This window comes from Ascaphus truei, chromosome 6 (genome assembly GCF_040206685.1).
Source record: "Ascaphus truei isolate aAscTru1 chromosome 6, aAscTru1.hap1, whole genome shotgun sequence".
Taxonomy (NCBI): domain Eukaryota; kingdom Metazoa; phylum Chordata; class Amphibia; order Anura; family Ascaphidae; genus Ascaphus; species Ascaphus truei.
In genome coordinates, this window is record NC_134488.1 from 137,044,866 (window position 1) to 137,065,542 (window position 20,677).

Genomic DNA, 20,677 nt, shown 5'->3' on the forward strand with positions numbered 1-20,677 from the left:
ACGTTGCGTGAAAACCAATGTACTGAATCTGTGGCGTGCGCTTATAGTAGGAGTGGCGCAGCGGCGCTGGAAGTCAATTAAATTAGATTTGTCAGCGACCGCAGCGTGATGTCAGCGTCACCGTAGCAAGGACTATAAGCGCGGCCTTACACATCCAGTGTCCCGGCTTCTTTGGACCAGACCGTGATCCCCGGCAAGGGAGGAAACCGTAACTCTGACAGGCGGAGGAAGAAACGTCTCACGTAGAGGTTTTTATTTAAAATCGCAAAGAAACGGTTTGCTTGTTTTTTTTAATCCCGAACCAGCTAAAATAATCAATAAATAGATGTTGTAAATACAAAGAATCACGTTTTCAAACAATGAGTTTGGCTTCAAATCATTTTTTTGAAAGAGTTTTTAAGATTTTTTTTTCACAAGAGATCTGGGTTTTGGTTTCTGGCTAATCCCGCACGTTGTGCCTGCGCGAGAAATTACCCCCCGCGTGTAAATATGAACATTAACATGTGTACATGTAAGCTCGGGAGACAGGGAGAGAGGGGGTGACGGGGTGAGGGAGAGAGGGGGTGAGGGAGAGAAGGGGTGAGGGAGAGAAGGGGTGAGGGAGAGAGGGTGAGAGGGGGTGAGGGAGAGAGGGGGTGAGGGAGACAGGGAGAGAAGGGGTGAGGGAGAGACGGGGTGAGGGAGAGAGGGGGTGAGGGAGAGAGGGGGTGAGGGAGACAGGGAGAGAAGGGGTGAGGGGGTGCCGTGGGGAGTTTGTTTCATACAATCTTTCCTATACATGCAGGGGAGAGACAGGATGACGGATATGTAAGAGCAAGAGGGGAGGCACAGAAACACACGGGTGGGAGGTCAGGGAAAATGTGTGGGTGGATTTCGTTACTAAAAGAGTAGTGGATCCATGAAGCAGCTCCCCGGGAGTGGTGGTGAACTCTAATGCGGTCAAATAATTCTGTTTCTTCAGATGGACCCAACGGGACCTGAATATGGGACAAAGCTGGCCTCCGAGGTTGGGAAACGGGCAGTGAGGCGAATGAAGTGGTCAGTTTCTTTGTTACAACTGTTAGAAATGGTGGAGATTGGTTCGATAGCTTTTAATTGACGTGAACTCTGTGATATGTTACGTGGCACTTTATGTGGGAATAGCCAGTAGTTGTGGTGGAAGTGGCCTACAGAGGCGTGGCAATGTCTGATTTACAAAAACATTTACACCGGGGGGGAGAGGGCAACTCCAGTCCTCAAGGGTCACCAACAAGTCAGGGTTTCAGGATATCCCTGCTTCAGCACAGGTGGCTCAATCAGTGTAACTACTGTAATTACTGTAATTGTAACAGTGTAACTATGTAACTATGTAAGTGGCTCGGGCAAAGACTGAGTCTCTGATTGAGTCGCCTATGATTGAGCCACCTTTGCTGAAGCAGAGAAATCCTGAAAACCTGGCCTATTGGGGGGGGGGGGGGGACTGGAGTTGGCACCCCATGATCCCTGATTTACACGTACGTAACATTTTAGCTATCAAGTACAAAGGGGCGCAACGCTAAAATAATTAATTTTCCTTGGAAACAAACTGGGATTGATCATTAGTGGCACACGGAGCGTTCAAATAAGAAAGTACTGGTACTGTGCGTCCCTTGGTAGCACCACTGGCCGGCAGTCTGATTACACCGTTCTGTTCTAGACTTGTCCGGGACTAACCCTGGCAGGTAACGGGCAGTAACCCAGATATATTTACCTTAAGCTAGTGCCTGTTCTACATCTCATGGCTTGGGAATCAGTATATACGGGCCATTACTGTGATTGTCACGGGGACCGCACCAGGCCTGTGTTTCCCTCGGATCCGTATGGATTATTGATTATGGGCATTCCTACGGCACTCTGGATATTTATTGAGGCTTTTTCACATAATGAAGAGAACACACGTTTGTGAGCGCCATTACCGTCCATCTCTGCTGCTCTAAGCGCCGGGCAGATTATATAACATACAAATATCGTGGCCCTTCCAGTTATTGGATCCAACGGCTTCTGGGGGGTTATTATTTACTAAAATCTCCCAAAACTGGGACCAAACCAGCACAACAAAAACAAAAACCAGCACCAGATTTATCCAGGGAAAACTCCAACTGTTTCACTGGGGTTCCTTCCCTTTGGTAAATCTGGGGCTGTTTTCTGCGCTGTTTTCTGCGCTGATTTTGCAACCTTTAGTAAATAGCCCCCTTGGTCCGCTGGCTTTTTATGGTGGTTTCTGCCATGTTTGCCCAATGTTCCTGGAGTGATTTCCTTCTGGGGTTCTTGGCGTGATCTTGGAGCATGTCACATGTCGTTGGCATGTTCTTGGGGTGTTCTCGACGCCTGCCTGAAACGCCCTTGGTTATATTCCTGGTATGTTCTCTGTGTGATCTTGTAGCAGCTGCCATGTTCTTGGCATGTTCTCTGTTGTGTTCTTAGTATAACTCTTTTGTTCCTGCATATTATCAGTGTGTTCTTGTACCGGGTATCCGGTTCTTGGCATGTTCTTGATGTGTGTTTCATACATGTAGTTTCGCGGTTTCAGTTCATAGCAGAGCCGTGAGCCCATCAGTCAGCAGCAGGAGCAGCAGCGCTGTCCCCAGGGTGTATGCGCTGCCCCGCGTGCTCCATGCGCTGGATCTGTAGTAGGACGCCAGCACGCCGTTATTACACAGGTTCCCCGAGCAGCAGTGCCGCTTGTGACTGGGCAGGACCGCGAGAGAAGCCGAGAGACCCAGACACATGTTCTCCGAGCAGCAGCCGCGCATCATCGTCTTATCCGAGGGAAAGGCTGCACAAGAGACACAAGGACTAGGTGAGAGAGAGGGGAGAGACAAGGGGGTGGAGAGTGGGGAGAGAGGAGGAGGAGGAGAGGAGGGGGAGAGAGAGAGAGAGAGAGAAGGGGAGGAGAGACAAGGGGATGGAGAGAGCGGGGGAGGAGGAGAGGGAGAGGGGATAGAGAGAAGGGGGAGAGGGGACGGAGTGAAAGGGGGGGAGAGATGTGGGGAAAGAGGGGGGAAAGAGTGGGGGGGGAAGAGTGGGGGGGAGAGTGGGGGAGGGGGGAAAGAGTGGGGGGGGGGAAGAGGTGGGGGAAATATATACACCCCGTGTCTCCTCCCTCCAAATAACATAGGGAGAGACACCTGTCCTCGGAAGGAGTGCCTGGGGAATATGCTAGGGGTGTATGAAAAGTGTTTTTAACTGATTCACACCCCACACCTCCTAAAGGATTTCCATAAGAACTATATGGAGTTGGCAAGTCTAAGGTACCTTGAATCATTGAAATATCCTTTTCATTCCCATTAGCCTATCTCTCGGGTACCCTAGGTATCTCTCTCACAGATACCTGGGAAATATGCTCATTTGAATATGCAAAGTATATTCAAATTCTCTGCATTCCCCAGGTATCTCGGGTGTGTTCGCAGGTACCGCTCTCTCTGTCCCACAGGCTGCTGTTTGTGTAAATAATTAGCTTGGTATATACCCCGTGTTACTGATTTAGGTAACGCGATGCTACGAGCCCGGATGTAGCAGAGGTCGGTGAATCTGGACCCATAGAGAGGTGCTGGGCATGGAGATCAGACAGGTAGAGAGGTGCTGGGCATGGCGATCAGACAGATAGAGAGGTGCTGGGCATGGAGATCAGACAGATAGAGAGGTGCTGGGCATGGCAATCAGACAGGTAGAGAGGTGCTGGGCATGGAGATCAGACAGATAGAGAGGTGCTGGGCGTGGCGATCAGACAGATAGAGAGGTGCTGGGCATGGAGATCAGACAGATAGAGAGGTGCTGGGCGTGGCGATCAGACAGATAGAGAGGTGCTGGGCATGGCGATCAGATAGATAGAGAGGTGCTGGGCATGGAGATCAGACAGATAGAGAGGTGCTGGGCGTGGCGATCAGACAGGTAGAGAGGTGCTGGGCATGGAGATCAGACAGATAGAGAGGTGCTGGGCGTGGCGATCAGACAGGTAGAGAGGTGCTGGGCATGGAGATCAGACAGATAGAGAGGTGCTGGGCGTGGCGATCAGACAGATAGAGAGGTGCTGGGCGTGGAGATCAGACAGATAGAGAGGTGCTGGGCGTGGAGATCAGACAGATAGAGAGGTGCTGGGCATGGAGATCAGACAGATAGAGAGGTGCTGGGCATGGCGATCAGACAGATAGAGAGGTGCTGGGCATGGCGATCAGACAGGTAGAGAGGTGCTGGGCATGGAGATCAGACAGATAGAGAGGTGCTGGGCGTGGCGATCAGTCAGATAGAGAGGTGCTGGGCGTGGCGATCAGACAGATAGAGAGGTGCTGGGCATGGCGATCAGACAGATAGAGAGGTGATGGGCATGGAGATCAGGCAGATAGAGAGGTGCTGGGCATGGCGATCAGACAGATAGAGAAGTGCTGGGCGTGGCGATCAGACAGATAGAGAGGTGCTGGGCGTGGTGATCAGACAGATAGAGAGGTGCTGGGCATGGCGATCAGACAGATAGAGAAGTGCTGGGCGTGGCGATCAGACAGATAGAGAGGTGCTGGGCGTGGCGATCAGACAGATAGAGAGGTGCTGGGCGTGGAGATCAGACAGATAGAGAGGTGCTGGGCATGGCGATCAGACAGATAGAGAGGTGCTGGGCGTGGAGATCAGACAGATAGAGAGGTGCTGGGCATGGAGATCAGACAGATAGAGAGGTGCTGGGCATGGAGATCAGACAGGTAGAGAGGTGCTGGGCGTGGAGATCAGACAGATAGAGAGGTGCTGGGCGTGGAGATCAGACAGGTAGAGAGGTGCTGGGCGTGGAGATCAGACAGGTAGAGAGGTGCTGGGCGTGGAGATCAGACAGGTAGAGAGGTGCTGGGCATGGAGATCAGACAGGTAGAGAGGTGCTGGGCATGGAGATCAGACAGATAGAGAGGTGCTGGGCATGGAGATCAGACAGTTAGAGAGGTGCTGGGCATGGAGATCAGACAGTTAGAGAGGTGCTGGGCATGGAGATCAGACAGATAGAGAGGTGCTGGGCATGGAGATCAGACAGGTAGAGAGGTGCTGGGCATGGAGATCAGACAGATAGAGAGGTGCTGGGCATGGCGATCAGACAGATAGAGAGGTGCTGGGCGTGGCGGTCAGACAGATAGAGAGGTGCTAGGCATGGAGATCAGACAGATAGAGAGGTGCTGGGCGTGGAGATCAGACAGATAGAGAGGTGCTGGGCGTGGAGATCAGACAGATAGAGAGGTGCTGGGCATGGAGATCAGACAGGTAGAGAGGTGCTGGGCGTGGAGATCAGACAGATAGAGAGGTGCTGGGCATGGAGATCAGACAGGTAGAGAGGTGCTGGGCATGGAGATCAGACAGGTAGAGAGGTGCTGGGCATGGAGATCAGACAGGTAGAGAGGTGCTGGGCATGGAGATCAGACAGATAGAGAGGTGCTGGGCATGGAGATCAGACAGTTAGAGAGGTGCTGGGCATGGAGATCAGACAGATAGAGAGGTGCTGGGCATGGAGATCAGACAGGTAGAGAGGTGCTGGGCATGGAGATCAGACAGGTAGAGAGGTGCTGGGCATGGAGATCAGACAGATAGAGAGGTGCTGGGCATGGCGATCAGACAGATAGAGAGGTGCTGGGCATGGAGATCAGACAGATAGAGAGGTGCTGGGCATGGAGATCAGACAGATAGAGAGGTGCTGGGCATGGAGATCAGACAGATAGAGAGGTGCTGGGCATAGCGATCAGACAGATAGAGAGGTGCTGGGCGTGGCGATCAGACAGATAGAGAGGTGCTGGGCGTGGCGATCACACAGATAGAGAGGTGCTGGGCATGGTGATCAGACAGATAGAGAGGTGCTGGGCATGGAGATCAGACAGAGAGAGAGGTGCTGGGCGTGGCGATTAGACAGATAGAGAGGTGCTGGGCATGGAGATCAGACAGATAGAGAGGTGCTGCGCATGGCGATCAGACAGATAGAGAGGTGCTGGGCATGGAGATCAGACAGGTAGAGAGGTGCTGGGCGTGGCGGTCAGACAGATAGAGAGGTGCTGGGGGTGGCGATCAGACAGATAGAGAGGTGCTGGGCATGGAGATCAGACAGGTAGAGAGGTGCTGGGCGTGGAGATCAGACAAATAGAGAGGTGCTGGGCATGGCGATCAGACAGATAGAGAGGTGCTGGGCGTGGCGGTCAGACAGATAGAGAGGTGCTAGGCGTGGAGATCAGACAGATAGAGAGGTGCTGGGCGTGGAGATCAGACAGATAGAGAGGTGCTGGGCATGGAGATCAGACAGATAGAGAGGTGCTGGGCGTGGAGATCAGACAGGTAGAGAGGTGCTGGGCGTGGAGATCAGACAGGTAGAGAGGTGCTGGGCATGGCGATCAGACAGGTAGAGAGGTGCTGGGCATGGAGATCAGACAGATAGAGAGGTGCTGGGCATGGCGATCAGACAGATAGAGAGAGGTTCTGGGCATGGAGATCAGACAGATAGAGAGGTGCTGGGCATGGAGATCAGACAGATAGAGAGGTGCTGGGTGTGGCGGTCAGACAGATAGAGAGGTGCTGGGCGTGGCGATCAGACAGATAGAGAGGTGCTGGGCATGGAGATCAGACAGGTAGAGAGGTGCTGGGCGTGGAGATCAGACAAATAGAGAGGTGCTGGGCATGGCGATCAGACAGATAGAGAGGTGCTGGGCGTGGCGGTCAGACAGATAGAGAGGTGCTAGGCGTGGAGATCAGACAGAGAGAGGTGCTGGGCATGGAGATCAGACAGATAGAGAGGTGCTGGGCATGGAGATCAGACAGATAGAGAGGTGCTGGGCGTGGCGATCAGACAGATAGAGAGGTGCTGGGCGTGGAGATCAGACAGATAGAGAGGTGCTGGGCATGGCGATCAGAAAGATAGAGAGGTGCTGGGCATGGAGATCAGACAGATAGAGAGGTGCTGGGCATGGAGATCAGACAGATAGAGAGAGGTGCTGGGCGTGGAGATCAGACAGATAGAGAGAGGTGCTGGGCGTGGCGATCAGACAGATAGAGAGGTGCTGGGCGTGGCGATCAGACAGATAGAGAGAGGTGCTGGGCGTGGAGATCAGACAGATAGAGAGGTGCTGGGCATGGCGATCAGACAGATAGAGAGGTGCTGGGCATGGAGATCAGACAGATAGAGAGGTGCTGGGCGTGGCGATCAGACAGGTAGAGAGGTGCTGGGCGTGGCGATCAGACAGATAGAGAGGTGCTGGGCATGGAGATCAGACAGATAGAGAGGTGCTGGGCGTGGAGATCAGACAGGTAGAGAGGTGCTGGGCGTGGAGATCAGACAGGTAGAGAGGTGCTGGGCATGGCGATCAGACAGGTAGAGAGGTGCTGGGCATGGAGATCAGACAGATAGAGAGGTGCTGGGCATGGCGATCAGACAGATAGAGAGAGGTTCTGGGCATGGAGATCAGACAGATAGAGAGGTGCTGGGCATGGAGATCAGACAGATAGCGAGGTGCTGGGTGTGGCGGTCAGACAGATAGAGAGGTGCTGGGCGTGGCGATCAGACAGATAGAGAGGTGCTGGGCATGGAGATCAGACAGGTAGAGAGGTGCTGGGCGTGGAGATCAGACAAATAGAGAGGTGCTGGGCATGGCGATCAGACAGATAGAGAGGTGCTGGGCGTGGCGGTCAGACAGATAGAGAGGTGCTAGGCGTGGAGATCAGACAGAGAGAGGTGCTGGGCATGGAGATCAGACAGATAGAGAGGTGCTGGGCATGGAGATCAGACAGATAGAGAGGTGCTGGGCGTGGCGATCAGACAGATAGAGAGGTGCTGGGCGTGGAGATCAGACAGATAGAGAGGTGCTGGGCATGGCGATCAGAAAGATAGAGAGGTGCTGGGCATGGAGATCAGACAGATAGAGAGGTGCTGGGCATGGAGATCAGACAGATAGAGAGAGGTGCTGGGCGTGGAGATCAGACAGATAGAGAGAGGTGCTGGGCGTGGCGATCAGACAGATAGAGAGGTGCTGGGCGTGGCGATCAGACAGATAGAGAGAGGTGCTGGGCGTGGAGATCAGACAGATAGAGAGGTGCTGGGCATGGCGATCAGACAGATAGAGAGGTGCTGGGCATGGAGATCAGACAGATAGAGAGGTGCTGGGCGTGGCGATCAGACAGGTAGAGAGGTGCTGGGCGTGGCGATCAGACAGATAGAGAGGTGCTGGGCATGGAGATCAGACAGATAGAGAGGTGCTGGGCATGGAGATCAGACAGATAGAGAGGTGCTGGGCGTGGAGATCAGACAGGTAGAGAGGTGCTGGGGATGGAGATCAGACAGGTAGAGAGGTGCTGGGCATGGAGATCAGACAGATAGAGAGGTGCTGGGCATGGCGATCAGACAGATAGAGAGGTGCTGGGCGTGGAGATCAGACAGATAGAGAGGTGCTGGGCGTGGAGATCAGACAGATAGAGAGGTGCTGCGCATGGCGATCAGACAGATAGAGAGGTGCTGGGCATGGAGATCAGACAGATAGAGAGGTGCTGGGCGTGGAGATCAGACAGATAGAGAGGTGCTGGGCGTGGCGATCAGACAGATAGAGAGGTGCTGGGCGTGGCGGTCAGACAGATAGAGAGGTGCTAGGCGTGGCGATCAGACAGATAGAGAGGTGCTGGGCGTGGAGATCAGACAGGTAGAGAGGTGCTGGGCGTGGAGATCAGACAGATAGAGAGGTGCTGGGCATGGAGATCAGACAGATAGAGAGGTGCTGGGCGTGGAGATCAGACAGGTAGAGAGGTGCTGGGCATGGCGATCAGACAGATAGAGAGGTGCTGGGCGTGGCGATCAGACAGGTAGAGAGGTGCTGGGCATGGCGATCAGACAGGTAGAGAGGTGCTGGGCATGGCGATCAGACAGGTAGAGAGGTGCTGGGCGTGGCGATCAGACAGGTAGAGAGGTGCTGGACGTGGAGATCAGACAGATAGAGAGGTGCTGGGCGTGGCGATCAGACAGATAGAGAGGTGCTGAGTGTGGCGATCAGACAGATAGAGAGGTGCTGGGCGTGGCGATCAGACAGATAGAGAGAGGTGCTGGGCGTGGCGATCAGACAGGTAGAGAGGTGCTGGGCGTGGAGATCACACAGATAGAGAGAGGTGCTGGGCGTGGCGATCAGACAGGTAGAGAGGTGCTGGGCGTGGCGATCAGACAGATAGAGAGGTGCTGGGCGTGGAGATCAGACAGGTAGAGAGGTGCTGGGCGTGGCGATCAGACAGATAGAGAGGTGCTGGGCGTGGAGATCAGACAGGTAGAGAGGTGCTGGGCATGGAGATCAGACAGGTAGAGAGGTGCTGGGCATGGAGATCAGACAGGTAGAGAGGTGCTGGGCATGGAGATCAGACAGAGAGGTGCTGGGCATGGAGATCAGACAGATAGAGAGGTGCTGGGCGTGGCGATCAGACAGGTAGAGAGGTGCTGGGCGTGGCGATCAGACAGATAGAGAGGTGCTGGGCGTGGAGATCAGACAGATAGAGAGGTGCTGGGCATGGAGATCAGACAGATAGAGAGGTGCTGGGCGTGGAGATCAGACAGGTAGAGAGGTGCTGGGGGTGGAGATCAGACAGGTAGAGAGGTGCTGGGCATGGAGATCAGACAGATAGAGAGGTGCTGGGCATGGCGATCAGACAGATAGAGAGGTGCTGGGAGTGGAGATCGGACAGATAGAGAGGTGCTGGGCATGGAGATCAGACAGATAGAGAGGTGCTGCGCATGGCGATCAGACAGATAGAGAGGTGCTGGGCATGGAGATCAGACAGATAGAGAGGTGCTGGGCGTGGAGATCAGACAGATAGAGAGGTGCTGGGCGTGGCGATCAGACAGATAGAGAGGTGCTGGGCATGGCGATCAGACAGATAGAGAGGTGCTGGGCATGGCGATCAGACAGATAGAGAGGTGCTGGGCATGGAGATCAGACAGGTAGAGAGGTGCTGGGCGTGGCGATCAGACAGATAGAGAGGTGCTGGGCATGGAGATCAGACAGAGAGGTGCTGGGCATGGAGATCAGACAGATAGAGAGGTGCTGGGCGTGGAGATCAGACAGATAGAGAGGTGCTGGGAATGGCGATCAGACAGATAGAGAGGTGCTGGGCATGGCGATCAGACAGATAGAGAGGTGCTGGGCATGGAGATCAGACAGATAGAGAGGTGCTGGGCGTGGAGATCAGACAGGTAGAGAGGTGCTGGGGGTGGAGATCAGACAGGTAGAGAGGTGCTGGGCATGGAGATCAGACAGATAGAGAGGTGCTGGGCATGGCGATCAGACAGATAGAGAGGTGCTGGGAGTGGAGATCGGACAGATAGAGAGGTGCTGGGCATGGAGATCAGACAGATAGAGAGGTGCTGCGCATGGCGATCAGACAGATAGAGAGGTGCTGGGCATGGAGATCAGACAGATAGAGAGGTGCTGGGCGTGGAGATCAGACAGATAGAGAGGTGCTGGGCGTGGCGATCAGACAGATAGAGAGGTGCTGGGCATGGCGATCAGACAGATAGAGAGGTGCTGGGCATGGCGATCAGACAGATAGAGAGGTGCTGGGCATGGAGATCAGACAGGTAGAGAGGTGCTGGGCGTGGCGATCAGACAGATAGAGAGGTGCTGGGCATGGAGATCAGACAGATAGAGAGGTGCTGGGCGTGGCGATCAGACAGAGAGAGGTGCTGGGCGTGGAGATCAGACAGATAGAGAGGTGCTGGGAATGGCGATCAGACAGATAGAGAGGTGCTGGGCATGGCGATCAGACAGATAGAGAGGTGCTGGGCATGGAGATCAGACAGATAGAGAGGTGCTGGGCATGGCGATCAGACAGATAGAGAGGTGCTGGGCATGGAGATCAGACAGTTAGAGAGGTGCTGGGCATGGAGATCAGACAGATAGAGAGGTGCTGGGCATGGCGATCAGACAGGTAGAGAGGTGCTGGGCATGGCGATCAGACAGATAGAGAGGTGCTGGGCGTGGAGATCAGACAGATAGAGAGGTGCTGGGCATGGCGATCAGACAGATAGAGAGGTGCTGGGCGTGGAGATCAGACAGATAGAGAGGTGCTGGGCGTGGAGATCAGACAGATAGAGAGGTGCTGGGCGTGGAGATCAGACAGATAGAGAGGTGCTGGGCATGGAGATCAGACAGATAGAGAGGTGCTGGGCGTGGCGATTAGACAGATAGAAAGGTGCTGGGCGTGGAGATCAGACAGATAGAGAGGTGCTGGGCGTGGAGATCAGACAGATAGAGAGGTGCTGGGCATGGAGATCAGACAGATAGAGAGGTGCTGGGCATGGCGATCAGACAGATAGAGAGGTGCTGGGCATGGAGATCAGACAGTTAGAGAGGTGATGGGCATGGAGATCAGACAGATAGAGATGTGCTGGGCATGGCGATCAGACAGTTGGCGTGGAGATCAGACAGATAGAGAGGTGCTGGGCATGGAGATCAGACAGATAGAGAGGTGCTGGGCATGACGATCAGACAGATAGAGAGGTGCTGGGCATGACGATCAGACAGATAGAGAGGTGCTGGGCATGGCGATCAGACAGATAGAGAGGTGCTGGGCATGGAGATCAGACAGGTAGAGAGGTGCTGGGCATGGAGATCAGACAGGTAGATAGGTGCAGGGCATGGAGATCAGACAGGTAGAGAGGTGCTGGGCATGGCGATCAGACAGATAGAGAGGTGCTGGGCATGGAGATCAGACAGGTAGAGAGGTGCTGGGCATGGAGATCAGACAGGTAGAGAGGTGCTGGGCATGGAGATCAGACAGATAGAGAGGTGCTGGGCATGGCGATCAGACAGATAGATAGGTGCTGGGCATGGAGATCAGACAGGTAGAGAGGTGCTGGGCATGGAGATCAGACAGGTAGAGAGGTGCTGGGCGTGGCGATCAGACAGATAGAGAGGTGCTGGGCGTGGAGATCAGACAGGTAGAGAGGTGCTGGGCGTGGCGATCAGACAGATAGAGAGGTGCTGGGCGTGGAGATCAGACAGGTAGAGAGGTTCTGGGCATGGAGATCAGACAGGTAGAGAGGTGCTGGGCGTGGAGATCAGACAGATAGAGAGGTGCTGGGCGTGGCGATTAGACAGATAGAAAGGTGCTGGGCGTGGAGATCAGACAGATAGAGAGGTGCTGGGCGTGGCGATCAGACAGATAGAGAGGTGCTGGGCATGGAGATCAGACAGTTAGAGAGGTGCTGGGCATGGCGATCAGACAGTTGGCGTGGAGATCAGACAGATAGAGAGGTGCTGGGCATGGAGATCAGACAGATAAAGAGGTGCTGGGCATGACGATCAGACAGATAGAGAGGTGCTGGGCGTGGAGATCAGACAGATAGAGAGGTGCTGGGCATGGCGATCAGACAGATAGAGAGGTGCTGGGCGTGGAGATCAGACAGGTAGAGAGGTGCTGGGGATGGAGATCAGACAGGTAGAGAGGTGCTGGGCATGGAGATCAGACAGATAGAGAGGTGCTGGGCATGGCGATCAGACAGATAGAGAGGTGCTGGGCGTGGAGATCAGACAGATAGAGAGGTGCTGGGCGTGGAGATCAGACAGATAGAGAGGTGCTGCGCATGGCGATCAGACAGATAGAGAGGTGCTGGGCATGGAGATCAGACAGATAGAGAGGTGCTGGGCGTGGAGATCAGACAGATAGAGAGGTGCTGGGCGTGGCGATCAGACAGATAGAGAGGTGCTGGGCGTGGCGGTCAGACAGATAGAGAGGTGCTAGGCGTGGCGATCAGACAGATAGAGAGGTGCTGGGCGTGGAGATCAGACAGGTAGAGAGGTGCTGGGCGTGGAGATCAGACAGATAGAGAGGTGCTGGGCATGGAGATCAGACAGATAGAGAGGTGCTGGGCGTGGAGATCAGACAGGTAGAGAGGTGCTGGGCATGGCGATCAGACAGATAGAGAGGTGCTGGGCGTGGCGATCAGACAGGTAGAGAGGTGCTGGGCATGGCGATCAGACAGGTAGAGAGGTGCTGGGCATGGCGATCAGACAGGTAGAGAGGTGCTGGGCGTGGCGATCAGACAGGTAGAGAGGTGCTGGACGTGGAGATCAGACAGATAGAGAGGTGCTGGGCGTGGCGATCAGACAGATAGAGAGGTGCTGAGTGTGGCGATCAGACAGATAGAGAGGTGCTGGGCGTGGCGATCAGACAGATAGAGAGAGGTGCTGGGCGTGGCGATCAGACAGGTAGAGAGGTGCTGGGCGTGGAGATCACACAGATAGAGAGAGGTGCTGGGCGTGGCGATCAGACAGGTAGAGAGGTGCTGGGCGTGGCGATCAGACAGATAGAGAGGTGCTGGGCGTGGCGATCAGACAGATAGAGAGAGGTGCTGGGCGTGGCGATCAGACAGGTAGAGAGGTGCTGGGCGTGGAGATCACACAGATAGAGAGAGGTGCTGGGCGTGGCGATCAGACAGGTAGAGAGGTGCTGGGCGTGGCGATCAGACAGATAGAGAGGTGCTGGGCGTGGAGATCAGACAGGTAGAGAGGTGCTGGGCGTGGCGATCAGACAGATAGAGAGGTGCTGGGCGTGGAGATCAGACAGGTAGAGAGGTTCTGGGCATGGAGATCAGACAGGTAGAGAGGTGCTGGGCATGGAGATCAGACAGGTAGAGAGGTGCTGGGCATGGAGATCAGACAGAGAGGTGCTGGGCATGGAGATCAGACAGATAGAGAGGTGCTGGGCGTGGCGATCAGACAGGTAGAGAGGTGCTGGGCGTGGCGATCAGACAGATAGAGAGGTGCTGGGCGTGGAGATCAGACAGATAGAGAGGTGCTGGGCATGGAGATCAGACAGATAGAGAGGTGCTGGGCGTGGAGATCAGACAGGTAGAGAGGTGCTGGGGGTGGAGATCAGACAGGTAGAGAGGTGCTGGGCATGGAGATCAGACAGATAGAGAGGTGCTGGGCATGGCGATCAGACAGATAGAGAGGTGCTGGGAGTGGAGATCAGACAGATAGAGAGGTGCTGGGCATGGAGATCAGACAGATAGAGAGGTGCTGCGCATGGCGATCAGACAGATAGAGAGGTGCTGGGCATGGAGATCAGACAGATAGAGAGGTGCTGGGCGTGGAGATCAGACAGATAGAGAGGTGCTGGGCGTGGCGATCAGACAGATAGAGAGGTGCTGGGCATGGCGATCAGACAGATAGAGAGGTGCTGGGCATGGCGATCAGACAGATAGAGAGGTGCTGGGCATGGAGATCAGACAGGTAGAGAGGTGCTGGGCGTGGCGATCAGACAGATAGAGAGGTGCTGGGCATGGAGATCAGACAGATAGAGAGGTGCTGGGCGTGGCGATCAGACAGAGAGAGGTGCTGGGCGTGGAGATCAGACAGATAGAGAGGTGCTGGGAATGGCGATCAGACAGATAGAGAGGTGCTGGGCATGGCGATCAGACAGATAGAGAGGTGCTGGGCATGGAGATCAGACAGATAGAGAGGTGCTGGGCATGGCGATCAGACAGATAGAGAGGTGCTGGGCATGGAGATCAGACAGTTAGAGAGGTGCTGGGCATGGAGATCAGACAGATAGAGAGGTGCTGGGCATGGCGATCAGACAGGTAGAGAGGTGCTGGGCATGGCGATCAGACAGATAGAGAGGTGCTGGGCGTGGAGATCAGACAGATAGAGAGGTGCTGGGCATGGCGATCAGACAGATAGAGAGGTGCTGGGCGTGGAGATCAGACAGATAGAGAGGTGCTGGGCGTGGAGATCAGACAGATAGAGAGGTGCTGGGCGTGGAGATCAGACAGATAGAGAGGTGCTGGGCATGGAGATCAGACAGATAGAGAGGTGCTGGGCGTGGCGATTAGACAGATAGAAAGGTGCTGGGCGTGGAGATCAGACAGATAGAGAGGTGCTGGGCGTGGAGATCAGACAGATAGAGAGGTGCTGGGCATGGAGATCAGACAGATAGAGAGGTGCTGGGCATGGCGATCAGACAGATAGAGAGGTGCTGGGCATGGAGATCAGACAGTTAGAGAGGTGATGGGCATGGAGATCAGACAGATAGAGATGTGCTGGGCATGGCGATCAGACAGTTGGCGTGGAGATCAGACAGATAGAGAGGTGCTGGGCATGGAGATCAGACAGATAGAGAGGTGCTGGGCATGACGATCAGACAGATAGAGAGGTGCTGGGCATGACGATCAGACAGATAGAGAGGTGCTGGGCATGGCGATCAGACAGATAGAGAGGTGCTGGGCATGGAGATCAGACAGGTAGAGAGGTGCTGGGCATGGAGATCAGACAGGTAGATAGGTGCAGGGCATGGAGATCAGACAGGTAGAGAGGTGCTGGGCATGGCGATCAGACAGATAGAGAGGTGCTGGGCATGGAGATCAGACAGGTAGAGAGGTGCTGGGCATGGAGATCAGACAGGTAGAGAGGTGCTGGGCATGGAGATCAGACAGATAGAGAGGTGCTGGGCATGGCGATCAGACAGATAGATAGGTGCTGGGCATGGAGATCAGACAGGTAGAGAGGTGCTGGGCGTGGCGATCAGACAGATAGAGAGGTGCTGGGCGTGGAGATCAGACAGGTAGAGAGGTGCTGGGCGTGGCGATCAGACAGATAGAGAGGTGCTGGGCGTGGAGATCAGACAGGTAGAGAGGTTCTGGGCATGGAGATCAGACAGGTAGAGAGGTGCTGGGCGTGGAGATCAGACAGATAGAGAGGTGCTGGGCTTGGCGATTAGACAGATAGAAAGGTGCTGGGCGTGGAGATCAGACAGATAGAGAGGTGCTGGGCATGGAGATCAGACAGTTAGAGAGGTGCTGGGCATGGCGATCAGACAGTTGGCGTGGAGATCAGACAGATAGAGAGGTGCTGGGCATGGAGATCAGACAGATAAAGAGGTGCTGGGCATGACGATCAGACAGATAGAGAGGTGCTGGGCATGACGATCAGACAGATAGAGAGGTGCTGGCATGGCGATCAGACAGATAGAGAGGTGCTGGGCATGGAGATCAGACAGGTAGAGAGGTGCTGGGCATGGAGATCAGACAGGTAGATAGGTGCAGGGCATGGAGATCAGACAGGTAGAGAGGTGCTGGGCATGGCGATCAGACAGATAGAGAGGTGCTGGGCATGGAGATCAGACAGGTAGAGAGGTGCTGGGCATGGAGATCAGACAGGTAGAGAGGTGCTGGGCGTGGCGATCAGACAGATAGAGAGGTGCTGGGCGTGGCGTTCAGACAGATAGAGAGGTGCTGGGCGTGGCGATCAGACAGATAGAGAGGTGCTGGGCGTGGCGATCAGACAGATAGAGAGGTGCTGGGCGTGGCGATCAGACAGATAGAGAGGTGCTGGGCGTGGCGATCAGACAGATAGAGAGGTGCTGGCCGTGGAGATCAGACAGGTAGAGAGGTGCTGGGCGTGGGGATCAGACAGATAGAGAGGTGCTGGGCATGGTGATCAGACAGATAGAGAGGTGCTGGGCATGGAGATCAGACAGATAGAGAGGTGCTGGGCATGGCGATCAGACAGGCAGAGAGGTGCTGGGCGTGGCGATCAGACAGATAGAGAGGTGCTGGGCGTGGCGATCAGACAGATAGAGAGGTGCTGGGCGTGGCGATCAGACAGATAGAGAGGTGCTGGGCGTGGAGATCAGACAGATAGAGAGGTGCTGGGCATGGAGATCAGACAGATAGAGAGGTGCTGGGCGTGGAGATCAGACAGGTAGAGAGGTGCTGGGCGTGGCGATCAGACAGGTAGAGAGGTGCTGGGCATGGAGATCAGACAGATAGAGAGGTGCTGGGCATGGAGATCAGACAGATAGAGAGGTGCTGGGCATGGAGATCAGACAGATAGAGAGGTGCTGGGCGTGGAGATCAGACAGGTAGAGAGGTGCTGGGCATGGCGTTCAGACAGATAGAGAGGTGCTGGGCATGGAGATCAGACAGATAGAGAGGTGCTGGGAATGGCGATCAGACAGATAGAGAGGTGCTGGGCATGGCGATCAGACAGATAGAGAGGTGCTGGGCATGGCGATCAGACAGATAGAGAGGTGCTGGGCATGGAGATCAGACAGTTAGAGAGGTGCTGGGCATGGAGATCAGACAGATAGAGAGGTGCTGGGCATGGCGATCAGACAGGTAGAGAGGTGCTGGGCATGGCGATCAGACAGATAGAGAGGTGCTGGGCGTGGAGATCAGACAGATAGAGAGGTGCTGGGCATGGAGATCAGACAGATAGAGAGGTGCTGGGCGTGGAGATCAGACAGATAGCGAGGTGCTGGGCATGGAGATCAGACAGATAGAGAGGTGCTGGGCATGGAGATCAGACAGGTAGAGAGGTGCTGGGCGTGGAGATCAGACAGATAGAGAGGTGCTGGGCGTGGAGATCAGACAGATAGAGAGGTGCTGGGCGTGGCGATTAGACAGATAGAAAGGTGCTGGGCGTGGAGATCAGACAGATAGAGAGGTGCTGGGCGTGGCGATCAGACAGATAGAGAGGTGCTGGGCATGGAGATAAGACAGTTAGAGAGGTGCTGGGCATGGAGATCAGACAGATAGAGAGGTGCTGGGCATGGCGATCAGACAGTTGGCGTGGAGATCAGACAGATAGAGAGGTGCTGGGCATGGAGATCAGACAGATAGAGAGGTGCTGGGCATGACGATCAGACAGATAGAGAGGTGCTGGGCATGACGATCAGACAGATAGAGAGGTGCTGGCATGGCGATCAGACAGATAGAGAGGTGCTGGGCATGGAGATCAGACAGGTAGAGAGGTGCTGGGCATGGAGATCAGACAGGTAGATAGGTGCAGGGCATGGAGATCAGACAGGTAGAGAGGTGCTGGGCATGGCGATCAGACAGATAGAGAGGTGCTGGGCATGGAGATCAGACAGGTAGAGAGGTGCTGGGCATGGAGATCAGACAGGTAGAGAGGTGCTGGGCGTGGCGATCAGACAGATAGAGAGGTGCTGGGCGTGGCGATCAGACAGATAGAGAGGTGCTGGGCGTGGCGATCAGACAGATAGAGAGGTGCTGGGCGTGGCGATCAGACAGATAGAGAGGTGCTGGGCGTGGCGATCAGACAGATAGAGAGGTGCTGGGCGTGGCGATCAGACAGATAGAGAGGTGCTGGCCGTGGAGATCAGACAGGTAGAGAGGTGCTGGGCGTGGGGATCAGACAGATAGAGAGGTGCTGGGCGTGGAGATCAGACAGGTAGAGAGGTGCTGGGCGTGGAGATCAGACAGGTAGAGAGGTGCTGGGCATGGCGATCAGACAGATAGAGAGGTGCTGGGCATGGCGATCAGACAGATAGAGATGTGCTGGGCATGGAGATCAGACAGATAGAGAGGTGCTGGGCATGGCGATCAGACAGATAGCGAGGTGCTGGGCATGGCGATCAGACAGGTAGAGAGGTGCTGGGCATGGAGATCAGACAGATAGAAAGGTGCTGGGCATGGAGATCAGACAGGTAGAGAGGTGCTGGGCATGGAGATCAGACAGATAGAGAGGTGCTGGGCATGGAGATCAGACAGGTAGAGAGGTGCTGGGCATGGCGATCAGACAGATAGAGAGGTGCTGGGCATGGAGATCAGACAGGTAGAGAGGTGCTGGGCATGGAGATCAGACAGGTAGAGAGGTGCTGGGCATGGCGATCAGACAGATAGAGAGGTGCTGGGCGTGGAGATCAGACAGATAGAGACGTGCTCGGCATGGCGATCAGACAGATAGAGAGGTGCTGGGCATGCAGATCAGACAGATAGAGACGTGCTCGGCATGGCGATCAGACAGGTAGAGAGGTGCTGGGCATGGACATCAGACAGATAGAGAGGTGCTCGGCATGGCGATCAGACAGGTAGAGAGGTGCTGGGCGTGGGGATCAGACAGATAGAGAGGTGCTGGGCGTGGAGATCAGACAGGTAGAGAGGTGCTGGGCGTGGAGATCAGACAGGTAGAGAGGTGCTGGGCATGGCGATCAGACAGATAGAGAGGTGCTGGGCGTGGAGATCAGACAGATAGAGAGGTGCTGGGCATGGAGATCAGACAGATAGAGAGGTGCTGGGCGTGGAGATCAGACAGGTAGAGAGGTGCTGGGCGTGGCGATCAGACAGGTAGAGAGGTGCTGGGCATGGAGATCAGACAGATAGAGAGGTGCTGGGCATGGAGATCAGACAGATAGAGAGGTGCTGGGCATGGAGATCAGACAGATAGAGAGGTGCTGGGCGTGGAGATCAGACAGGTAGAGAGGTGCTGGGCATGGCGTTCAGACAGATAGAGAGGTGCTGGGCATGGAGATCAGACAGATAGAGAGGTGCTGGGAATGGCGATCAGACAGATAGAGAGGTGCTGGGCATGGCGATCAGACAGATAGAGAGGTGCTGGGCATGGCGATCAGACAGATAGAGAGGTGCTGGGCATGGAGATCAGACAGTTAGAGAGGTGCTGGGCATGGAGATCAGACAGATAGAGAGGTGCTGGGCATGGCGATCAGACAGGTAGAGAGGTGCTGGGCATGGCGATCAGACAGATAGAGAGGTGCTGGGCGTGGAGATCAGACAGATAGAGAGGTGCTGGGCATGGAGATCAGACAGATAGAGAGGTGCTGGGCGTGGAGATCAGACAGGTAGAGAGGTGCTGGGCGTGGCGATCAGACAGGTAGAGAGGTGCTGGGCATGGAGATCAGACAGATAGAGAGGTGCTGGGCATGGAGATCAGACAGATAGAGAGGTGCTGGGCATGGAGATCAGACAGATAGAGAGGTGCTGGGCGTGGAGATCAGACAGGTAGAGAGGTGCTGGGCATGGCGTTCAGACAGATAGAGAGGTGCTGGGCATGGAGATCAGACAGATAGAGAGGTGCTGGGAATGGCGATCAGACAGATAGAGAGGTGCTGGGCATGGCGATCAGACAGATAGAGAGGTGCTGGGCATGGCGATCAGACAGATAGAGAGGTGCTGGGCATGGAGATCAGACAGTTAGAGAGGTGCTGGGCATGGAGATCAGACAGATAGAGAGGTGCTGGGCATGGCGATCAGACAGGTAGAGAGGTGCTGGGCATGGCGATCAGACAGATAGAGAGGTGCTGGGCGTGGAGATCAGACAGATAGAGAGGTGCTGGGCATGGAGATCAGACAGATAGAGAGGTGCTGGGCGTGGAGATCAGACAGATAGCGAGGTGCTGGGCGTGGAGATCAGACAGATAGAGAGGTGCTGGGCATGGAGATCAGACAGGTAGAGAGGTGCTGGGCGTGGAGATCAGACAGATAGAGAGGTGCTGGGCGTGGAGATCAGACAGATAGAGAGGTGCTGGGCGTGGCGATTAGACAGATAGAAAGGTGCTGGGCGTGGAGATCAGACACATAGAGAGGTGCTGGGCGTGGCGATCAGACAGATAGAGAGGTGCTGGGCATGGAGATCAGACAGTTAGAGAGGTGCTGGGCATGGAGATCAGACAGATAGAGAGGTGCTGGGCATGGCGATCAGACAGTTGGCGTGGAGATCAGACAGATAGAGAGGTGCTGGGCATGGAGATCAGACAGATAGAGAGGTGCTGGGCATGACGATCAGACAGATAGAGAGGTGCTGGGCATGACGATCAGACAGATAGAGAGGTGCTGGCATGGCGATCAGACAGATAGAGAGGTGCTGGGCATGGAGATCAGACAGGTAGAGAGGTGCTGGGCATGGAGATCAGACAGGTA

General features: G+C 55.1%; 1 protein-coding gene across 1 annotated transcript in view; it reads right to left on the reverse strand.

The window, feature by feature from the left end:
* Positions 1–1,834: 1,834 nt before the first annotated feature.
* Positions 1,835–20,677, reverse strand: part of LOC142496616 (urokinase plasminogen activator surface receptor-like) — a 46,985-nt gene continuing 28,142 nt past the window's right edge. Inside the window, exon 7 of the mRNA XM_075603280.1 lies at positions 1,835–2,794. Within this exon, the coding sequence (XP_075459395.1) occupies positions 2,550–2,794 (245 nt within the window). The 3' untranslated portion in view covers positions 1,835–2,549. The remainder of the gene's footprint in view (positions 2,795–20,677) is intronic.